The sequence below is a fragment of the Chrysemys picta genome, chromosome 9 (genome assembly GCF_011386835.1).
Source record: "Chrysemys picta bellii isolate R12L10 chromosome 9, ASM1138683v2, whole genome shotgun sequence".
Taxonomy (NCBI): domain Eukaryota; kingdom Metazoa; phylum Chordata; order Testudines; family Emydidae; genus Chrysemys; species Chrysemys picta.
Genome location: NC_088799.1, coordinates 6,039,529 through 6,055,343, shown reverse-complemented (window position 1 = coordinate 6,055,343; position 15,815 = coordinate 6,039,529). Strand labels below are relative to the sequence as shown.

General features: G+C 47.3%; 1 protein-coding gene and 4 non-coding genes across 5 annotated transcripts; all 5 read left to right on the top strand.

Annotated features, from left to right (window-relative positions):
• The first annotated feature begins 3,760 nt into the window (after window positions 1–3,760).
• NCL (nucleolin) lies at window positions 3,761–15,424 on the top strand. Its single transcript, XM_008173714.3, has 15 exons — window positions 3,761–3,942; window positions 5,084–5,194; window positions 6,144–6,381; window positions 7,328–7,471; window positions 8,092–8,259; window positions 8,530–8,616; window positions 8,923–9,058; window positions 10,509–10,645; window positions 11,034–11,160; window positions 11,355–11,488; window positions 12,223–12,349; window positions 12,521–12,672; window positions 13,466–13,592; window positions 14,518–14,744; window positions 14,952–15,424. Exons 1-15 carry the CDS (start codon window positions 3,925–3,927, stop codon window positions 15,035–15,037), a joined length of 2,019 nt encoding a protein of 672 aa, XP_008171936.2. The 5' UTR covers window positions 3,761–3,924; the 3' UTR covers window positions 15,038–15,424.
• On the top strand, window positions 8,368–8,447 carry LOC112060393 (small nucleolar RNA SNORD20). Its single transcript, XR_002889703.1, has one exon. It is a non-coding gene; the product is annotated as a small nucleolar RNA SNORD20 (small nucleolar RNA).
• LOC112060391 (small nucleolar RNA SNORD82) lies at window positions 8,785–8,852 on the top strand. The gene has a single exon (XR_002889701.1). It is a non-coding gene; the product is annotated as a small nucleolar RNA SNORD82 (small nucleolar RNA).
• Window positions 12,851–12,919, top strand: LOC112060392 (small nucleolar RNA SNORD20). The gene has a single exon (XR_002889702.1). It is a non-coding gene; the product is annotated as a small nucleolar RNA SNORD20 (small nucleolar RNA).
• On the top strand, window positions 13,781–13,918 carry LOC112060390 (small nucleolar RNA SNORA75). Its single transcript, XR_002889700.1, has one exon. It is a non-coding gene; the product is annotated as a small nucleolar RNA SNORA75 (small nucleolar RNA).
• Window positions 15,425–15,815: the final 391 nt, after the last annotated feature.

Sequence of the window (15,815 nt, the reverse complement as noted above, 5' to 3'; positions counted from 1 at the left end):
ATTATTTTATCAACTACAGTTGGTTAATAACAAAGTAAAAGCATCCTGATTGGCTAATAAATCACACAGAGCCGCATGAGACACATTAAAGAGCCACTTGAAGTTCACAAGCCTCAGTGTGAAGATCACTGATCTAGTTGATAGATAGTGATTAGTCGGTATAGACAAGGGCAAATTATATTCAGCATTGTTTGTGGACAGGGGCGGCGAGTTGTATGGGCCTGTGGTGCCCTTGCTCCAGCAAATTTAGGGCCCCAGGGGCCCAGCTCCACCAATGTTCTCTCCCCCAGCCTTGCCTGCCGCCCCTGCACGCCTCCCCTGGAGCATCCCCCGGCCCCGCATGCCACCCCAGCGCATGTCCCCGATGCGTCCCTGCCTCACCTGCGCCCTGGGCAGCAGGTGGCTGCCCCCGGCAGCTCCGCACTGCACTCCCTTGCTGGCCACTGCCGGCTAAGGGAGCGGTGCCGGCGGCAGGCTGACCGCTGTGCCTGTGGAGGGAGGTGGGAAGGAGGCGCAGCAGCATATCAGTCCCCCCCCCACCCCCGGCAAGCAATTCCGAGGGGACTTATTCTGTCTGGACCTCCTGAGTAGCAGCCTGGGGCTTGGATGAGTGTCGTGCTGGGGGGAGGGAGCTCGCTGCTGCCAGTGAGGAGAGGGCTGGGGGGAGTCCTCCTCTCTGGCCCCAGCCCCAGGGCAGCCTGCCTGCTGCACCCCAAAGTTTGAACTCCTCAACCCTGGCCCAGCCCCACCCCAGAGCCCTCACCCCCCCCAACCCAGCCCTGAGCCCCCCCCCCCCACCGTGAACCCTCATCCCCGGCCCCACCCCGCAGCCCTCACCCGCACACCGCAACCCTCTGCCCTACCCTGAACCTGCTCCCACACTCCAAACCTCTCAGCTCCACCCCATTAATTTTGTGTAACAATAATCAACAGTGGATAAATTCTTAATAAAGTTACCCAGAAAAAAAGAACAAAAGGGCAATTCATCAAGTGACGGCCTGAGTTCGACCCCCAGCTCGCAAACTGAAGTTATACAAAAGAAAGATGCGGCAAATCTAAAAGATAAGAGAAGGAGTTTTCATCAGTCTTGGCTATCAAGATTTACATGGTTGGAGTCCAATAGCGAATTAGACAGAGCTTTTTGCTTTTGAGGGTTATTGATCCAAGAATGCTGGGTTGTTTCCGTATTCAAAAGGGTATTACTAAAGTTGATATTCTTAGTTAAATACATTTTTCTTAGGATAGTGATGTTGTGCAATATAGGGAAACTGTTACTTTTCCAGTCCATTTTTACATTATTTTAAAAAATATATATCAGCTTACAAGGCAGGTGTGGGGGTGGAGGAGGACTTGGACCCATTCTGGCACCACCAAATATTATACAAACCTGTCGCCACTGGTTGTGGGTAAAGTCTACTGGTATCTGAGTTTACCCACCACTTGCTAACATGCTGCTGACCACAACTTGTCCGTGTCTGCACTGATGAGTCAGACCTGGCCAGCATCATGCCCCCTAACATAATAGTTAAAAAACATGGTTAAATACAATCTAGTTTCCTAGTAAAGACAAGCCTACGTTGAATTACAGTTTTGCCCTTCCCCCCAGCCTGTAAGTCCCCAGAAAGAATAAAATAATAGTGGCAAAGTGTGAACTACTTTCCCCTTCATCTTAAGGGAATGTTAACTATGATTACATGCATCCGAAGAAGTGAGGTTTTTACTCACCAAAGCTTATGCCCAAATAAATCTGTTAGTCTTTAAGGTGCCACCAAACTCCTTGTTGTTTTTATGATTACATTAACTTGATCTGCAAAGCTTTCTGTGTTTGTCAGCTCATGTGACTCCTGGTTCATGAAGATCGACACCAGCTTTATTATTTTTTGGTCAAAAAACCTGTTTTAATGATTTTTAAATTAAAAATAGAGGCTCTGATGCCCCATCCTGGATAAACCCCAGTGAGAGCGATTTAACTCCAGCCTCTTGCTGATTTAACTGATTAGCATGGTAAGCAGATGCAAAGAGCCTTCCTTTCTCTATCACACTCTACATACAGGGTGGTTTGGTTAAAGTTGTTACATTGCAGCCTTCCAGTACAGAGTGGGAGGGGAATTAATGTCACAGACGCCGATTACAGTCAGTGACTAATATGTCCGAGGGGGTTGTGATGTCACTCTTTCACAGAAAATGAAGTTACAGGAGCTACTGACACAGCAGGTGTTTTAAGGGTATGTCTACACTTCGAGATGGGGGTGACACCTTATAACGTAAGCTCTTTGAGGCAGGGATTACTCTGTGTTTGAACAGTGCCTAACATAGTGGGGTCGGGACCTCGATTGGTCTCTAGACACTATCATAATAAACATGATTGATAATGGTAGAGTTGTCAGCTAAAATGTGCTGGATTCGTACTGGTCGGGATGTGACATTTTGGACGGTTTGTACAAAATAGGGTCCAACAACAGCGAAGATCATTTACTGTGTCTAATGGAATCTGTCATCTGCATATTTTCATGGCTCTTACATTTTGTGCCATTTAAACTCAGGACTGTCTCACTTGCCATTGGAAGTGAGCAGAACCCACGCTCTGGCCTGTGCTCCGCAGGTATGTCTACACTGCAAGTGAAGGTGTGATTGTAGCAAGGGTAGGCATAGTTTGTAATGCAGATGTGGTGGCACAGGCATCACCACGGACTAGCCTAACCGGGGTGCCAGGGTATGCATTCTAGTTGCTAACCCGTGCCACTCCAGCTACTCTATTGTTACCCGAGCTAGATTAAAACTAGCACCCGTATGCCTAGCTGTGCTATCCCCACACCGTCAGGAGCACTGTTGACCTACCCCACAGAAGAGCAAGTGGAATGAGGTAGAAACAGAGTACAGAGGAGCAAGATGGGTAGAGATGGAAGGAAAAGAGATCATGATGAAGAGAGACTGGAAAAGAGAGGTGAAAAGTGGGTATTTTTAAACCCTCACAAACCAAAAGAAAGGGGAAAAACCTTATCCAAAGTAAACATTTGACCCTGAAAAGGGATCCATGCCTCAGGCGCTACAAAGTCTGTGAGGATCTTTGCTCTTGACTTTACGTGTAAAGAACTCAGATACCATGGTGCTGGGCAGCAGGAGAAAAGAGATCGTAGATTAGGGTGACCAGACAGCAAGTGTGAAAAATCGGGACAGGGGTGGGGGGTAATAGGAGCCTATATAAGAAAAACCCCAAATATCAGGACAGTCCCTATAAAATCGGGACATCTGGTCACCCTATCGTAGATCAGGGAAGAAACCAGCCTCTCCAACCCATCACAGCCCAAGTCCCCCTGGCATAATTCCATCTATCCCAGTCCTATCCCCAGGGCTGGGTGGTCCCATGGCCAGACCCCCAGAGCTAGGCTGATCTCCAGCCCCAGGCTGGTCCCGGCTCCCGACCCCCAGCCAAGCCATGGGGTAACGTAGCGACCCCTCTGCCTCCCTCTCCCCTGAGGCCCCAGGTGCACGTGGTTTTCCTGGAGCCACGTGCTGCGCGGCTCCTTTCCCAGCCCCCCATCCGAACCCCATCGGAGCGCAGCCGCCTATTGGATACATTGCCCCTTCTCCCCAGCGGGCACGACCTCTCGCTGTAACGCGCGCTCCAATTGGTCAGAGGCAGCCCCGCGCCGATTGGTGCGTATTCCGCACTCGGAGACCGGTGATTGGGCGGCTTTTGGGCGGGCGGGCGGAGCTAGCCGCGACGCGGGCAGGGGTTGGTCCGGCGGGGCGACGGGGGGCGGGGCAAAGCATAAGCTGGGGGAGGTTGGGGGGAGGGGCGGCGCTCTCCCTCTTTCGCTTCAGTCCAGGGCACAGTCGAGTCGCTGCTCCCGGCGCTGCCTGTCGCACACGGACCCAACCGCCCCGGAGCGCGCGCCGGCCCGTGACGCCCCCGCCGCCATCATGGTGAAGATCGCCAAGGTGAGGCCCGCGGAGAGCGCGAGGCCCGGCCCCAGCCCGGGGAACGGAGGGCCCGAGGCGGACCCGGCCAGGCCCCATCCTTGGGAGGGGAGAGCGGCGGCGGCCAGGCCCCCGTCGGGTCGCGGTGCCGGGGGGCGGTTTCTCGGCTCCCCGAGGGGAGGTGGTTTCGAATCCCCCCCAGGCCCCGAAGCCGGCAGGTTTCGCGCGGCCTCTCCCAGCCCCCGAGGCCGGGTGCCGCATCCCGGCTCCGCGACGGGCCGCAGGACTCGGGGCGGTTTCTAGGCCTCTTTCCGGCCGTTGAGGGTTTCTAGGCCCCCCTCGGGGCTCGCGACGGAAGCTAGAGGGTCGGGGGGCGCGCGCGCGCGCGGAGGAGGGGGCGGGGCCGGCGGCGCGCGCTGCCGGATGGGAAGGCCTCAGGCTGCGTGCGCCGCGTGGGGGGGCGGCCACGTGGTGTCTCCGGAGCCGCGAGCACGCGGCGCGGGCCTGGCTGTGCCACATGGTGCCAGGCCCTTTGTCGCGTCCCCCCGGGGCTCGGGCGGGCAGGGGAAGCACTTGAGCGCGTGGACTTTCCGCGGCCTGGCCGCAGCGCTGACGGCTCCTCCACGAGGCGTGGGGGGCTCCTCGATCAGCGTGGCTGTGTGTGGGCGGGAGGAAAGTCAGGGGTTAGGCGTGACTTTCCATAGGAGAGGGATGCCTCCCCCCTCTGCCCCATCGCCCTGCTTGATTAAAGGTCTGCACGTGTATTAAGCAGGTTCCGGAAGAGCTCCGCGTGGCTCGAACGCTTGTTCCTCCCAGGGGCAGAAGTTGGTCCAATAAAAGACACTCCCTCGCTCACCTTGTGTCTCAGGTTCATGCGCGGGCATTTTAGAGGATCTGAAAAAACGTGGTGGTCGCTGCCGCAGGCATGATGCAGTGTGATAACGACCAGCAGATTTCTAAATTTGACAGGAAAGTAGTGGTGCCAGGCAGTTGTAGTCCTTGTGTGTGGAAGCACAATTTGGAAACATTTGTTAACATGGGATTTGGCTTCATATTTTACGGCTTTGGTGTGTTTTACATTCTTTTATAGACATTTTTGTAAATTGGAAGATTAAATGGGTGAACTTTAACGTATGTTCATATTTCACATTTCTTCTTTAAGAATCCGAAAAATCAAGCCAAACAGAAAAAAGTGGCTCCTCCTCCCCCAAAGGATGTAGAAGATAGTGAGGAGGAGGACTCCTCAGAGGAAGAGGACAGCAGTGAGGAAGAGGTGATCATTTTACATCTGGATTTTTTTTTTTTTTTTTGCTCCATGTTACTTTGGGAATAAATTATTCATTTGGGAAACACAACCCAGAAGCCTTCGGTGAATGAAATAGGGGAATAAATGCAATAAGTGATGAGAAAATACCATAAGTGATGAGACCAGGAACTAGCATTAACAAGTAGATATTTTGAGTGTAGCTAAATAACTTTCGAATGTGGCACTGTCAAGGTTTGTCTGTTGCGGAAAGGCTGGCTTCTTGAACACTAAACTAATTGTATTCTCCTTTCTGTTCCTCTCCCATAAAGATAGGGAAGAATATGCAAATTAGCTAACTGGGCATTTCATCAGAAACCAAGTAGTTCTGTCAAAAAGGGCACCTATTAATACTCAGCTCTTACCAAGGGTTCTTAATGGTGGTTTCTTTTTATACTTGGTAAACCCACCCCCTTCAGATGTCCTAGTTGTGGAGGCAGAGAGGGGCCAAAAACAGGCATAGAGGTGGCAGAAGTTCATATGTAGTACCCTGTTTCCCCGAAAATAAGACATCCTCCGAAAATAAGGCCTACTTACAGTTTTGCCTCTCGTTGTAATATAAGGCATCCCCCCGATAATAAGACCTCCCCGATAAGGCATCCACCGATAATAAGGCTTTTTTCATTTCTGAAAAATAAGACATCCCCTGAAAATAAGACCTAGCGCATCTTTGGGAGCAAAAATTAATATAAGACACTGTCTTATTTTCGGGGAAACAGGGTAGGGAGACTTTTTATATATGTAAACGAGGGACAGTCCTTTAGTTCCCGGTGAGCTGCCAACGTGGCTTTACGGTTTGGTCATGCAGCCTTTCTAGGCACTCCAGCAGAGAGGCTAGTTGGATGAATGGTTGTGGTGGGTTTAATTTAATCTAATTTAGGAGTTGTGTACACTCATTTGACTTGTCTGTTTCTCCAAGGTTGTTCCTCAGAAGAAAGTGGTAACACCAAAAGCAGCAGTTACACCTGGCAAAAAGGCTGCCACTCCAGCCAAGAAGGTAGTTGCCACTCCAGCCAAGAAGGTAGTTGCCACTCCAGCCAAGAAGGCAGTTGCCACTCCAGCCAAAGGAGCTAAAAATGGAAAAAATGCGAAGAAAAAAGACATGGAAGAGGAGGAGGAGGATGACGACAACAGTGAGGAGGATGAAGATGACTCTGGCAAGTCAAAATTCCCTTTTCTGTTAAATTCTTTGCCATCATTGAACAAAATTACTTCAACCTGAATAGCTCCTATATGTCCATATCACAGCCAGTGTGCAGTTCAGCACAACTGGCAGTTTTTAGTCCAATGAGGCACAGGGTTTGTATAGCAAATGTAGGGAGTAGAGAGGTCAGCACTAAGTTAAACTAGCAGAGCTGTTTGGGGGAAGCTTGCATGGGCTCCCTGTCGTGCATGGTTCAAGCCATTGATTAATTTAGCAACATCTCAGAGTACATTTCTTGAGCAAACCTGAATTAACTGTATAAATCAGGAGTGGGCAAACTTTTTGGCCCGAGAGCCACATCTGGGTGGGGAAATTGTATGCAGGGCCATAAATGTAGGGCTGGGGTAGGGGATTGAAGTGCGGTGTATGGGAAGGGGGTGCAGTGTGCAGGAGGGGGCTCAGAGCAAGGGCTTGGGGTGCAGGAGGGGTTTGGGCTGTGGGCTCCGGCCCGGCACTGCTTACCTTGGGAGGCTCTGGGGTGGCAGCGATGCTAAGGCAGTCTGCCTACCCTGGCCCTGCATCACTCCTGGATGTGGCCAGCATGCCTGGCAGTGGCTTGTGGGGTGGGGCAGGTGGCTCCACCGCGTGCCACCCTTGCCTGTGGGTACCACCCCTGAAGCTCCCATTGGCCGCAGTTCCCCATTTCCGGTCCGTGGGAGCTGTGGGGGGACAGTGCCTCCAGGCGAGGGCAGCATACGGAGCCCGCTGCTCCCCTCCCCCAGGGGCCGCAGGGACGTGGTGCCAACCGCGTCTGGGAGCAGTCCGGGGCTGGCAATCCCGCGGGCCGGATTGAAAACCCTGACTGGCTGAATCCAGTCCGCAGGCTGTAGTTTGCCCTCCCCTGATATAAATGCTCATTTATAGCATGCAGACTGGTGAGTGATGAACTCTCGTTACAGATGAGTCTGAGGAGGAAGTAGCAATGCCTGTGGCGCCTGCAGTCAAAAAGCCTGTACTGGCAAAACCTGTGGCAGTATCTGCAAAACAAGAATCTGACGATGAGGATGACGACGATGAGGAAGATGATGATGAGGAAGACGATGGTGCGTAGGCTACACTGGTTATGGGAAGGCTTAGAGTATATAATTTTGATCATTATAAAATGTACAAGTTTTTAGTTGGCTTGAACCCAGAGGCTGACATGTACTGAGCTCTTAGTATTAGGCAAGCAAACTAGTTTCAATATTTCACATACGGCAGACCTGATTTTATAAGGCCATTGATGCGTCCAAATAAAACTAAGGAGTGTGTTGGAGTTTAACAATTATTTCCTATTGCTGCTTTCTGTGGGCGCTTGTTACTACCTACTGGATATTACTAATGGTAATAATATTAGAGTAGCACTTTAGGATATGTCTACACTGCAATAAAACGTCCACGGCTGGTCTGGGTCAGCTGACTCGGGCCTGCCACAGGTATTTCACTGCAGTGTAGACATAGGCTAAGAGACCTCAGTCGTGTCCAGGATCCAGTTGTGTTAAGCACTGTAAAACACACATTGAGTCCCCGCCCCAAAGAGCTTGCCAAGTGAAATGGACAAGACGAAAGAGTGAGAAGCATGGCCCATTTTACCAGAGGGGAAATGAGGGTGGTGGAGATGCCTTGCTCAGTTGCACAGAAATTGAACCATTCCCAAGAAAGATGGTTTGCTTTGATGTTTCAGACTCTGAAGTTGAGGCAATGGACACAACCCCAGCAAAAGGAAAGAAGGCTATGCCGGTGAAAGCTGTTCCAATGAAAGCAAAGGCAGACTCTGAGGATGATGATGAGGACGACGACGACGAAGATGAGGACGACGATGAGGATGACGACGATGAGGATGAAGAGGAAGGTGAGCTGAATGTTCTATGCATGCGTAAATCCCTGCTGCTTAGTAATACACAGAACTCCCCTATAGCAGCAGTAGGCAAGAAGTGTGTCCAACCCTGTCTTCCAAAGCTGGAACTGATGAACACTCACTGAAATGATGTGAGGAAAATCACAATGAAAGTTTCTCAAGATAGTCAAGTACTGATCCAGCGTGACGGAGGGTGGGGGTGTCACTGGATGCCTTGCTTAGAATAAAAATAAGATCCTTCTAATGTATTTTCCTGTACCACAGAATCTGTGAAGGAAGTTCCTGGAAAACGAAAGAAGGAAATGCCCAAGCAAAAAAGTGTTCCAGAAGCCAAGAAAAAGAAAACTGAAGGTATGTAGTATGGTGCAGCCTGAAATGCGAGTGCAGCTAAAGTCAAGGCTCCCCTTACTGCAGTGCTCCAGAGAGAATGTTCAAAATGTCTTCATTTAATGTGGGAAGGTTCTAGCTGGGGAACTTGCACTATGGGGTTTGAATCTTTGGCTTTTATATGGTGCTACCAGCACAAATGATGAATACTAGGGACTTAATACTGAAGTCTGATGTGACTTGGATATAAACTGATGTGCCGTAGTCCTAAAATGCCTCCAATTTAATCATCCTTTAATTTGCCTAATTGAACTTCACTTTTTCTTAAAGAAACTGCTTCAGCTTTCTCTCTGTTCATGGGAAACTTGAACGCCAGCAAGGACTATGAGGAACTGAAGACTGCCATCAAGGAGTTCTTCGGCAAAAAAGACCTTCCAGTTCTGCAAGTCAGAATTGGTGGTTCCAAGTAAGCTCTTCACTATAATTCTGCTGCTACTTTCTCTTCATATTAAGCTGTAAACTACTGGCACAATTAGGAGGCATAACTGGGACAAACAAAATGTTTAAGTGATCACTGGATAGTATGTGGAACTGTTTAGACCAAGTTCAGCCTTATGCTATTCTGAACAAGGTGGAGCACTTCCTCTCAGGACTGGTAACTGCTTCAGGCAGCATGTCCATACCAAAGAGGAAGGCTGCAGTGTTCATTTTATGTAGTTTACGTATAGCCCTTTTTGGGGCAGCCGAGTCTAAGCTATTACACTTTCTAAAGAGCTATTTTTTGAGTGTCTTGGGGGCAATTTGGTTTCATTTTTCTGAAAATATTTAGTACTGAACCGCTAATTCTTACTAGTTCTGTGACTTGGGTAAGTGTGTCCGTTTGGCAGATGTTGAAAGAGGTTAAGTGACCCTCCTGGGAAGGCACAGGAAATCTGTCACGATTTGAATTCAGGACTGCTTTAAAGACATAAACCAGCATACCTTGTAGCTGAGATGTAACTCGTCTTGATGCGTTTGGATCTCTAAATTAGAGTTCCAGGCTGAAAACTTGCTGTCTTAGCAATATGATAGATTCCTTGTTGAGGAGCACAGCTCTTCTGACTACCCCTAGTTGTGTAAGGTTTATATTTTAATGGCTTCCACTGTAAAGCTGCTTCAGTCATTAACTTTTTTGAAGGCAGCTCTTAGGGTATGCGTACACTGCACTCTAAGGCTTTGTCTACACTGGACTTTCGTCGGCAACACTTCTGTTGCTCAGTGGTGTGGAAAAAAAAACACACCCCATCCCCAATGATAAAAGTTTTGCCGGCCAAAAGTACCGATGTGAACAGCTACCGCTGCTCATTGGGGGTGGGAGTTTTTTTGGTTTTTGTTTTTTTTTTTTTGGTCGGGAGAACTGTCTCCTGCCAACAAACAGCGTCTATGCTGCGTGCCTTTTAGCGACACAGCTGTGTCGCTAAAAGGTGAGTAGTGTAGACATAACCTAAGTCCAGCCCTGATTGAGGTTTTGAGCCCAAGTCCCCTTTCCATCCACACACACATCAGTCTGACTTGTATCAGCAAGCAAGAGGACTTCGATCCTAGTGGGGCCCCACTGTGGTTCTGGTCTAAGCCCTTGTCATTTTGCAGTGTGGATGCAGCTCTAAGCTGCAGGCCCAAGTCAAGAGGTCTGTGCAGTGCAGGGTGGGTGCAGTAGCATGGCTGTGAGACCCGAGTCCGGCAATCGTAGGCTCAGGTTTACAATGCAGTGTGGATGCTCAAGTGTGGGTTTGGAAACATCAGCTCCATAAGCTTGGGTTGCACAGACCATGGTTTATAATGCAGTGTAGACATATCCTTATTGACCACACTTCCACAATGTGTTCTGACACTAACGCCAAAGTTCAGGGTAGATATTAAAGTCTTCCTTCTTTCAGGCGGTTTGGCTATGTAGATTTCTCATCAGCCGAGGATCTGGATAAATCCCTGGAATTTAATGGGAAGAAATTCATGGGTTTGGAAATCAAACTGGAGAAAGCAAGGAGTAAAGAAATCATTAAAGAAACAAAGAAAGGTATGAAAAAGAACGCAAGTTAGTTATCTGCTAGATTTCCAGGTAATGCGTCTTGTCATGTTAAGCAAGCCAGTGACTGACTGACTCTGCTACTGGCCTGTTCGGTTTGGTGATTGTAGTAATACCTGCAGAAATGGTTAATGTATTAATGATCTGGATTGTGTTTGGGGGAATGTTCATATTACCAGCATGTGGTAAAGAGATTTCTACTTTTGGATGTAGAGCCCTTAATGTGTAAAATTATAACTGTTCCTGGCACAAATATAAAATATCAACGTGACTTGTGTTTTGGTGATATAATTGAATTACTTTGGCTTTCCTGGTGCTGGCATTTTGTTCAATGTGGTACAGTATACTAGAGAATCTTAATTTTTTTGTCTTTCTGTAGAGAGAGATGCCAGAACACTCTTTGTTAAGAATCTGCCTTACCGTATAACTCAGGATGAATTGAGAGAAGTATTTGAAGAAGCGCTAGAAATCAGGCTAGTGGCTGGCAAGGACGGGAGCAGTAAAGGGTATGTAGTTGTGATAGTTGTAGGTTTTTTTTCCCAGGCATGCGTTGCCTTTTTAATGTTGACTGTCTTTTTGCTAATTAGAAAAGTGAAATTAAATACTTGTCCTGAAAGCATTATCTGGGTTTTAGCTTTTTGTGCATATTCAACACTCCCCAAAGAAACAGCTTGTTCATCTGCTGTCTTTACTGTTGTAGGATTGCCTATGTAGAGTTTAAAACAGAAGCTGAGGCAGACAAGGCACTAGAGGAGAAGCAGGGCACTGAAATCGAGGGACGTGCCATCATCTTAGACTACACAGGAGAGAAGAGCCATCAAGAGACACAAAAAGGTATTTATACAGCACTATGATGTGCTAAAGGTACCTGATAGCCAATCCACAGATAAGCTTTACCAAGACAGGGGATAGGTAGGCTGTGATGCTATCACAAGCAAATCAGAGCAGTTCACAGGGAATCCTTTGTATTTCTTCCTTTTTTCTTTCTACTTTCAATCCCTTACACTTCATGCCATCTTATATAGTTATAAAAGATCACAATGGCTACCATTCTAATTTGCATATTAGTGGGAAAGAGGTCCATCAGTTCAGACTTGAGTCAACCTGCCCCTATCATGCTGGGCCTTGTGAAACAAGTACCTTCATTCTCTAGACCTTGACCTAGAGAGAGAGTGTTCATTGGTGAATACTCTTGGATTTGAGGATTTTGTTTTGAAGGCTGTTAATCCAGCAGCACCTTGCACAAAGGAGCACTTAAACCATTCTTAAATCCTTCAGGAGTTTTAAGTTACGCAGCAATTCTCCAGTTCTGAACAATCTAGCTAGTCCAGGTACCAATTACCCTGACATACAATACGCTAGATGCCAATTAAGCGTATGAAGGTTATTAGTTTGTGCTTGGGAGTCCACCTTGTGCATGGTGACTGAGGCAGATACCATAGTGGAGCAAAGATACATAATCCTGAAAATACCCCATTCCCTCTTGCTCCTAAAAGCTCTGTTGGTTTAGTTCGGAAAAGTCTGTCTGTAAATGTGCAGTTCTAAGTTGTCTTTCTCTTTCCTGGTAGGTGGAGAGTCAAAGACCCTAATTGTGAACAACCTCTCATACAATGCAACAGAAGAATCTCTTCAAGAATTGTTTGAAAAAGCCTCTGCTATCAGGATGCCACAAAATAACCAGGGCAAGCCTAAAGGGTGCGTAAGAGTGGAGTTGTATTTCCTCCCCCTCAAAAAAACTAACAAAACCTTAAGTGATCCAGCCCTGTAGTAAAGATTTGAATATTGGCAGCATGACTTGTTTCATGCTATTTAGGACCCATATGGGAACAAGTCTCCAGTCTGATCTGAATTTTTCTCTCCACCTAGATATGCGTTCATCGAATTTTCCACAGTTGAAGATGCTAAGGAAGCTTTGAATTCCTGTAACAACACAGAAATTGAAGGCAGAACAATCAGACTGGAATTCAGCGCACCAGCCGGACAGAAAGGCAGTGGTAACTCCAGAGGAGGATTTAGTCGTAAGTGCCCTGTGCTTTATCCTGACCTACAGAGGTTTTGAGATTTTGATTCAGTTATAATTCATGTACACTTAATTCTGTTCCCCAAAAATCATTTGACGTGGACAAATGGTGTGGAAAAGACCTGCTTCTCAGATGCTAGGAACAGTGAACAGCAGCAAGAGTTAAGTTTAAGAGGTGGATATGATGACTGAGATACTGATGAAATAATCTCAAAATTCCTTTGGATAGTAAAGTACTGATCAAGCTGTGTTAATTGTAGTTATGATTATGCCTCCTTCATGACTGAACTTGTTTTTTGTGAGCATTTCTGTTGTCTAACAGAACAAGTTTTTTCCAAGGTCAGAAACAAGGGCGGGGGAATGTCTTGGCATAAGCTGCTAATATTTTTCCCTCTTTTAAAATCTTGAAACAAAAACACCTTAGCTGTTTGCATGTCAGTCACTTAAATGTTTTTGGCCTTTCTATTTTTGTAGTTGTGGCCCAGGAAAGCAACCTTTATAATGTTGGTGTAGATAGGGGTTTTTATCTGACATCTCAAATTAGTCCACAGTGTTCAACTGGCTAATGTCTCCTTTTTTAACGTAAAAGAGCTTGATGTATGCGTGGCTGGGAACCTGGCTCACATATCTTACTTAAGGCACAAACTTTACAAAAGTGTAAAAAGCAACAGAGGGTCCTGTGGCACTTTTAAGACTAACAAAAGTATTGGGAGCATAAGCTTTCGTGGGTAAGAAACTCACTTCTTCAGATGCAAAAGGGGTTGATCTGAAAATGGATTCTCTTTGTTTAGAACAAACCAAAACGCTGTTTGTCAAAGGCCTTTCTGAGGACACCACAGAGGAGACGTTGAGGGATTCGTTTGAGGGTTCTGTCAATGCCAGAATAGTCATGGACAGAGACACTGGCTCCTCCAAAGGGTATGTTAAATTCTAATCTGGAGATGGTATAATTCACTTCCTGCTGGAAGAGGTCTAGATTAATCAATTGAAATTCTAACTGACCTCAAATTGGCATTAATAACATTGTCAACTAGTTCCTAAGAGGAAACAGGGGTGCAATCTTGGATATTCTATTACATCTGTCAACAGTAAAGGTGTAACAGCCTCCCTTCTCAATGAGCTCCTTCCTGCCGTAAAATCAGTGGCAGCCTATGGATTCGCACGAGAAGAAAATTAAGTGCTCAGTGCTGGCATATTCACCTTCTGGCTTTAGATGAGTGATTAGCCAAGGCTGTGGGACACTGTGGATGTGTGTTCTTGTGTAACAAGCTGTGCTTAGTCCTGTGAATGGCCATGAAAAATGGTGGTGTAGATCTTCTGCTCTGACTGCCAGTGGGCCAATATTAATAGTGCAAACAGATCCTCTATGATGAGGTTTTATTCTCTGCTGCTCCCTCCTCACCCAGTAGCTCATACAGTTTCTTAAATTGAGCCTCTTATGGGATATTTAAATGTTGCAGCGTTGATTGCTGGGCCAACATTAGACACACAGTAATTTGGACTGAAGGTGTTGTGAAGAAGCAGCATAGTAGGGAACTTGCAGCAAGAGTGCTAAAAGTAAAGGAGGCAATGAGCAGGTTACACAAATAATGCACATTTAAAGTTGGCATGGTGTTAACAAGCTAGAACTTTGAAAGAGTAAAGCTTATAGGATGGTGGGAAGCCAAATACAGTGGAAACACCACCCCTCCTCCTCCTCCCTCTCCCCCCGCGTGTTCTCTTTTTAAATGCATACATTACGGTGTAGCTCTTCAGTATGCGTGGCATTCTGGGGAAGGGTGGAACTGCTGCGTGGCTCACTTCAGTGGAAGGTGAACTCCTGTCTTTTCACTACCTTGTATAGATTTGGGTTTGTGGACTTCAGCTGCCCAGAAGATGCCAAAGCAGCTAAAGAAGCTATGGAGGATGGAGAGATCGATGGAAACAAAGTGACCCTTGACTATGCCAAGCCCAAGGGTGATGGTCAGCGTGGTGGTGGATTTGGCGGTGGATTTGGCGGACGCGGAGGAAGAGGAGGACGGGGTGGCAGAGGTGGATTCGGTGGACGGGGTGGCGGCAGAGGATTTGGAGGTACGAAGAAAGTATAACCAAAGCTTAGCATGTTATCGACTTCAGTCTTTGACTTGTCTAAAATGTTGCCTGACTAATCCCAGGCCAGGCACATACTTTCAGATTCTCAGAGGTGGCACATTAGAATACTAATGTGCTGTCCATGTACTAACTTCTGAGTCAGGCTAAATGCAACGTTGGTTCCTAATCTCTTCAATTTCTTTCCAGGTAGAGGAGGTGGCTTCCGGGGAGGCAGAGGAGGAGGAGGAGGAGAACACAAGCCACAAGGGAAGAAGATAAAATTTGATGACTAAGCGTTCCCTTTTCCTTCCTTCCCCTGCTATCTGAAAGGACTCTGGGGTTTTTATTCTGTCACCTTGTTTTGACACGGAGCCTTCTGAGGACATTCCAAGATGCAAACAGTACTGTGAGCCACTTGGGAAAAGTAACTATCATTTCAAAGAGAGCGGCAGCTTGACTGCCTGGCTATTCAAGTGAACTTTTTAAAGAAATGAGTGCTAGATGTGGGAGTTTCCCCTTGTCTGTGAGTTGTCTTGAATTTATAACGTTTTACCCCATGTACAAAAATATTTTTTTCCCTATAAATTTCCGTAGGTTTTTTGCTGTAAAAATGCAGACCGTTTTATCATTTTTTGTGCTTCGGCACCCTGTCTCAGACAGATTAAAGGGCCTGAACTGGTGCATGTCTTCCTGCCATTCTTCATCAAGTGCTGATGAGTTAGCACGCTGGGACAGGAAAGCAAGCAAGCTCTAGATTAGAGCCCTGCGTGGGACTAGTGTAGGATCCCTGCAGCGGGACTGGGATCCTGCAGGACCCGCTGTCATCGTAACAAGAGTGAGTGGGACCAGGATTAAAAAAATAGTCCCATGCAGGGCTCTACTCGGGATGGACATTTGAACCTGTTTATATGTAGCCGAACTAGTTGGTCTAAGATCTCTGCTGTGCCACCTCTTGTTATTCGAAGAGTGCGCACTCTAACTCACCATAGAACGGCTGTTCCAAATCCCATTCCTGTGCTCGCAAGCCTCCAAAATTGCGAGTTGCTGTTTGGAAAGCATATAGCAGCTCTG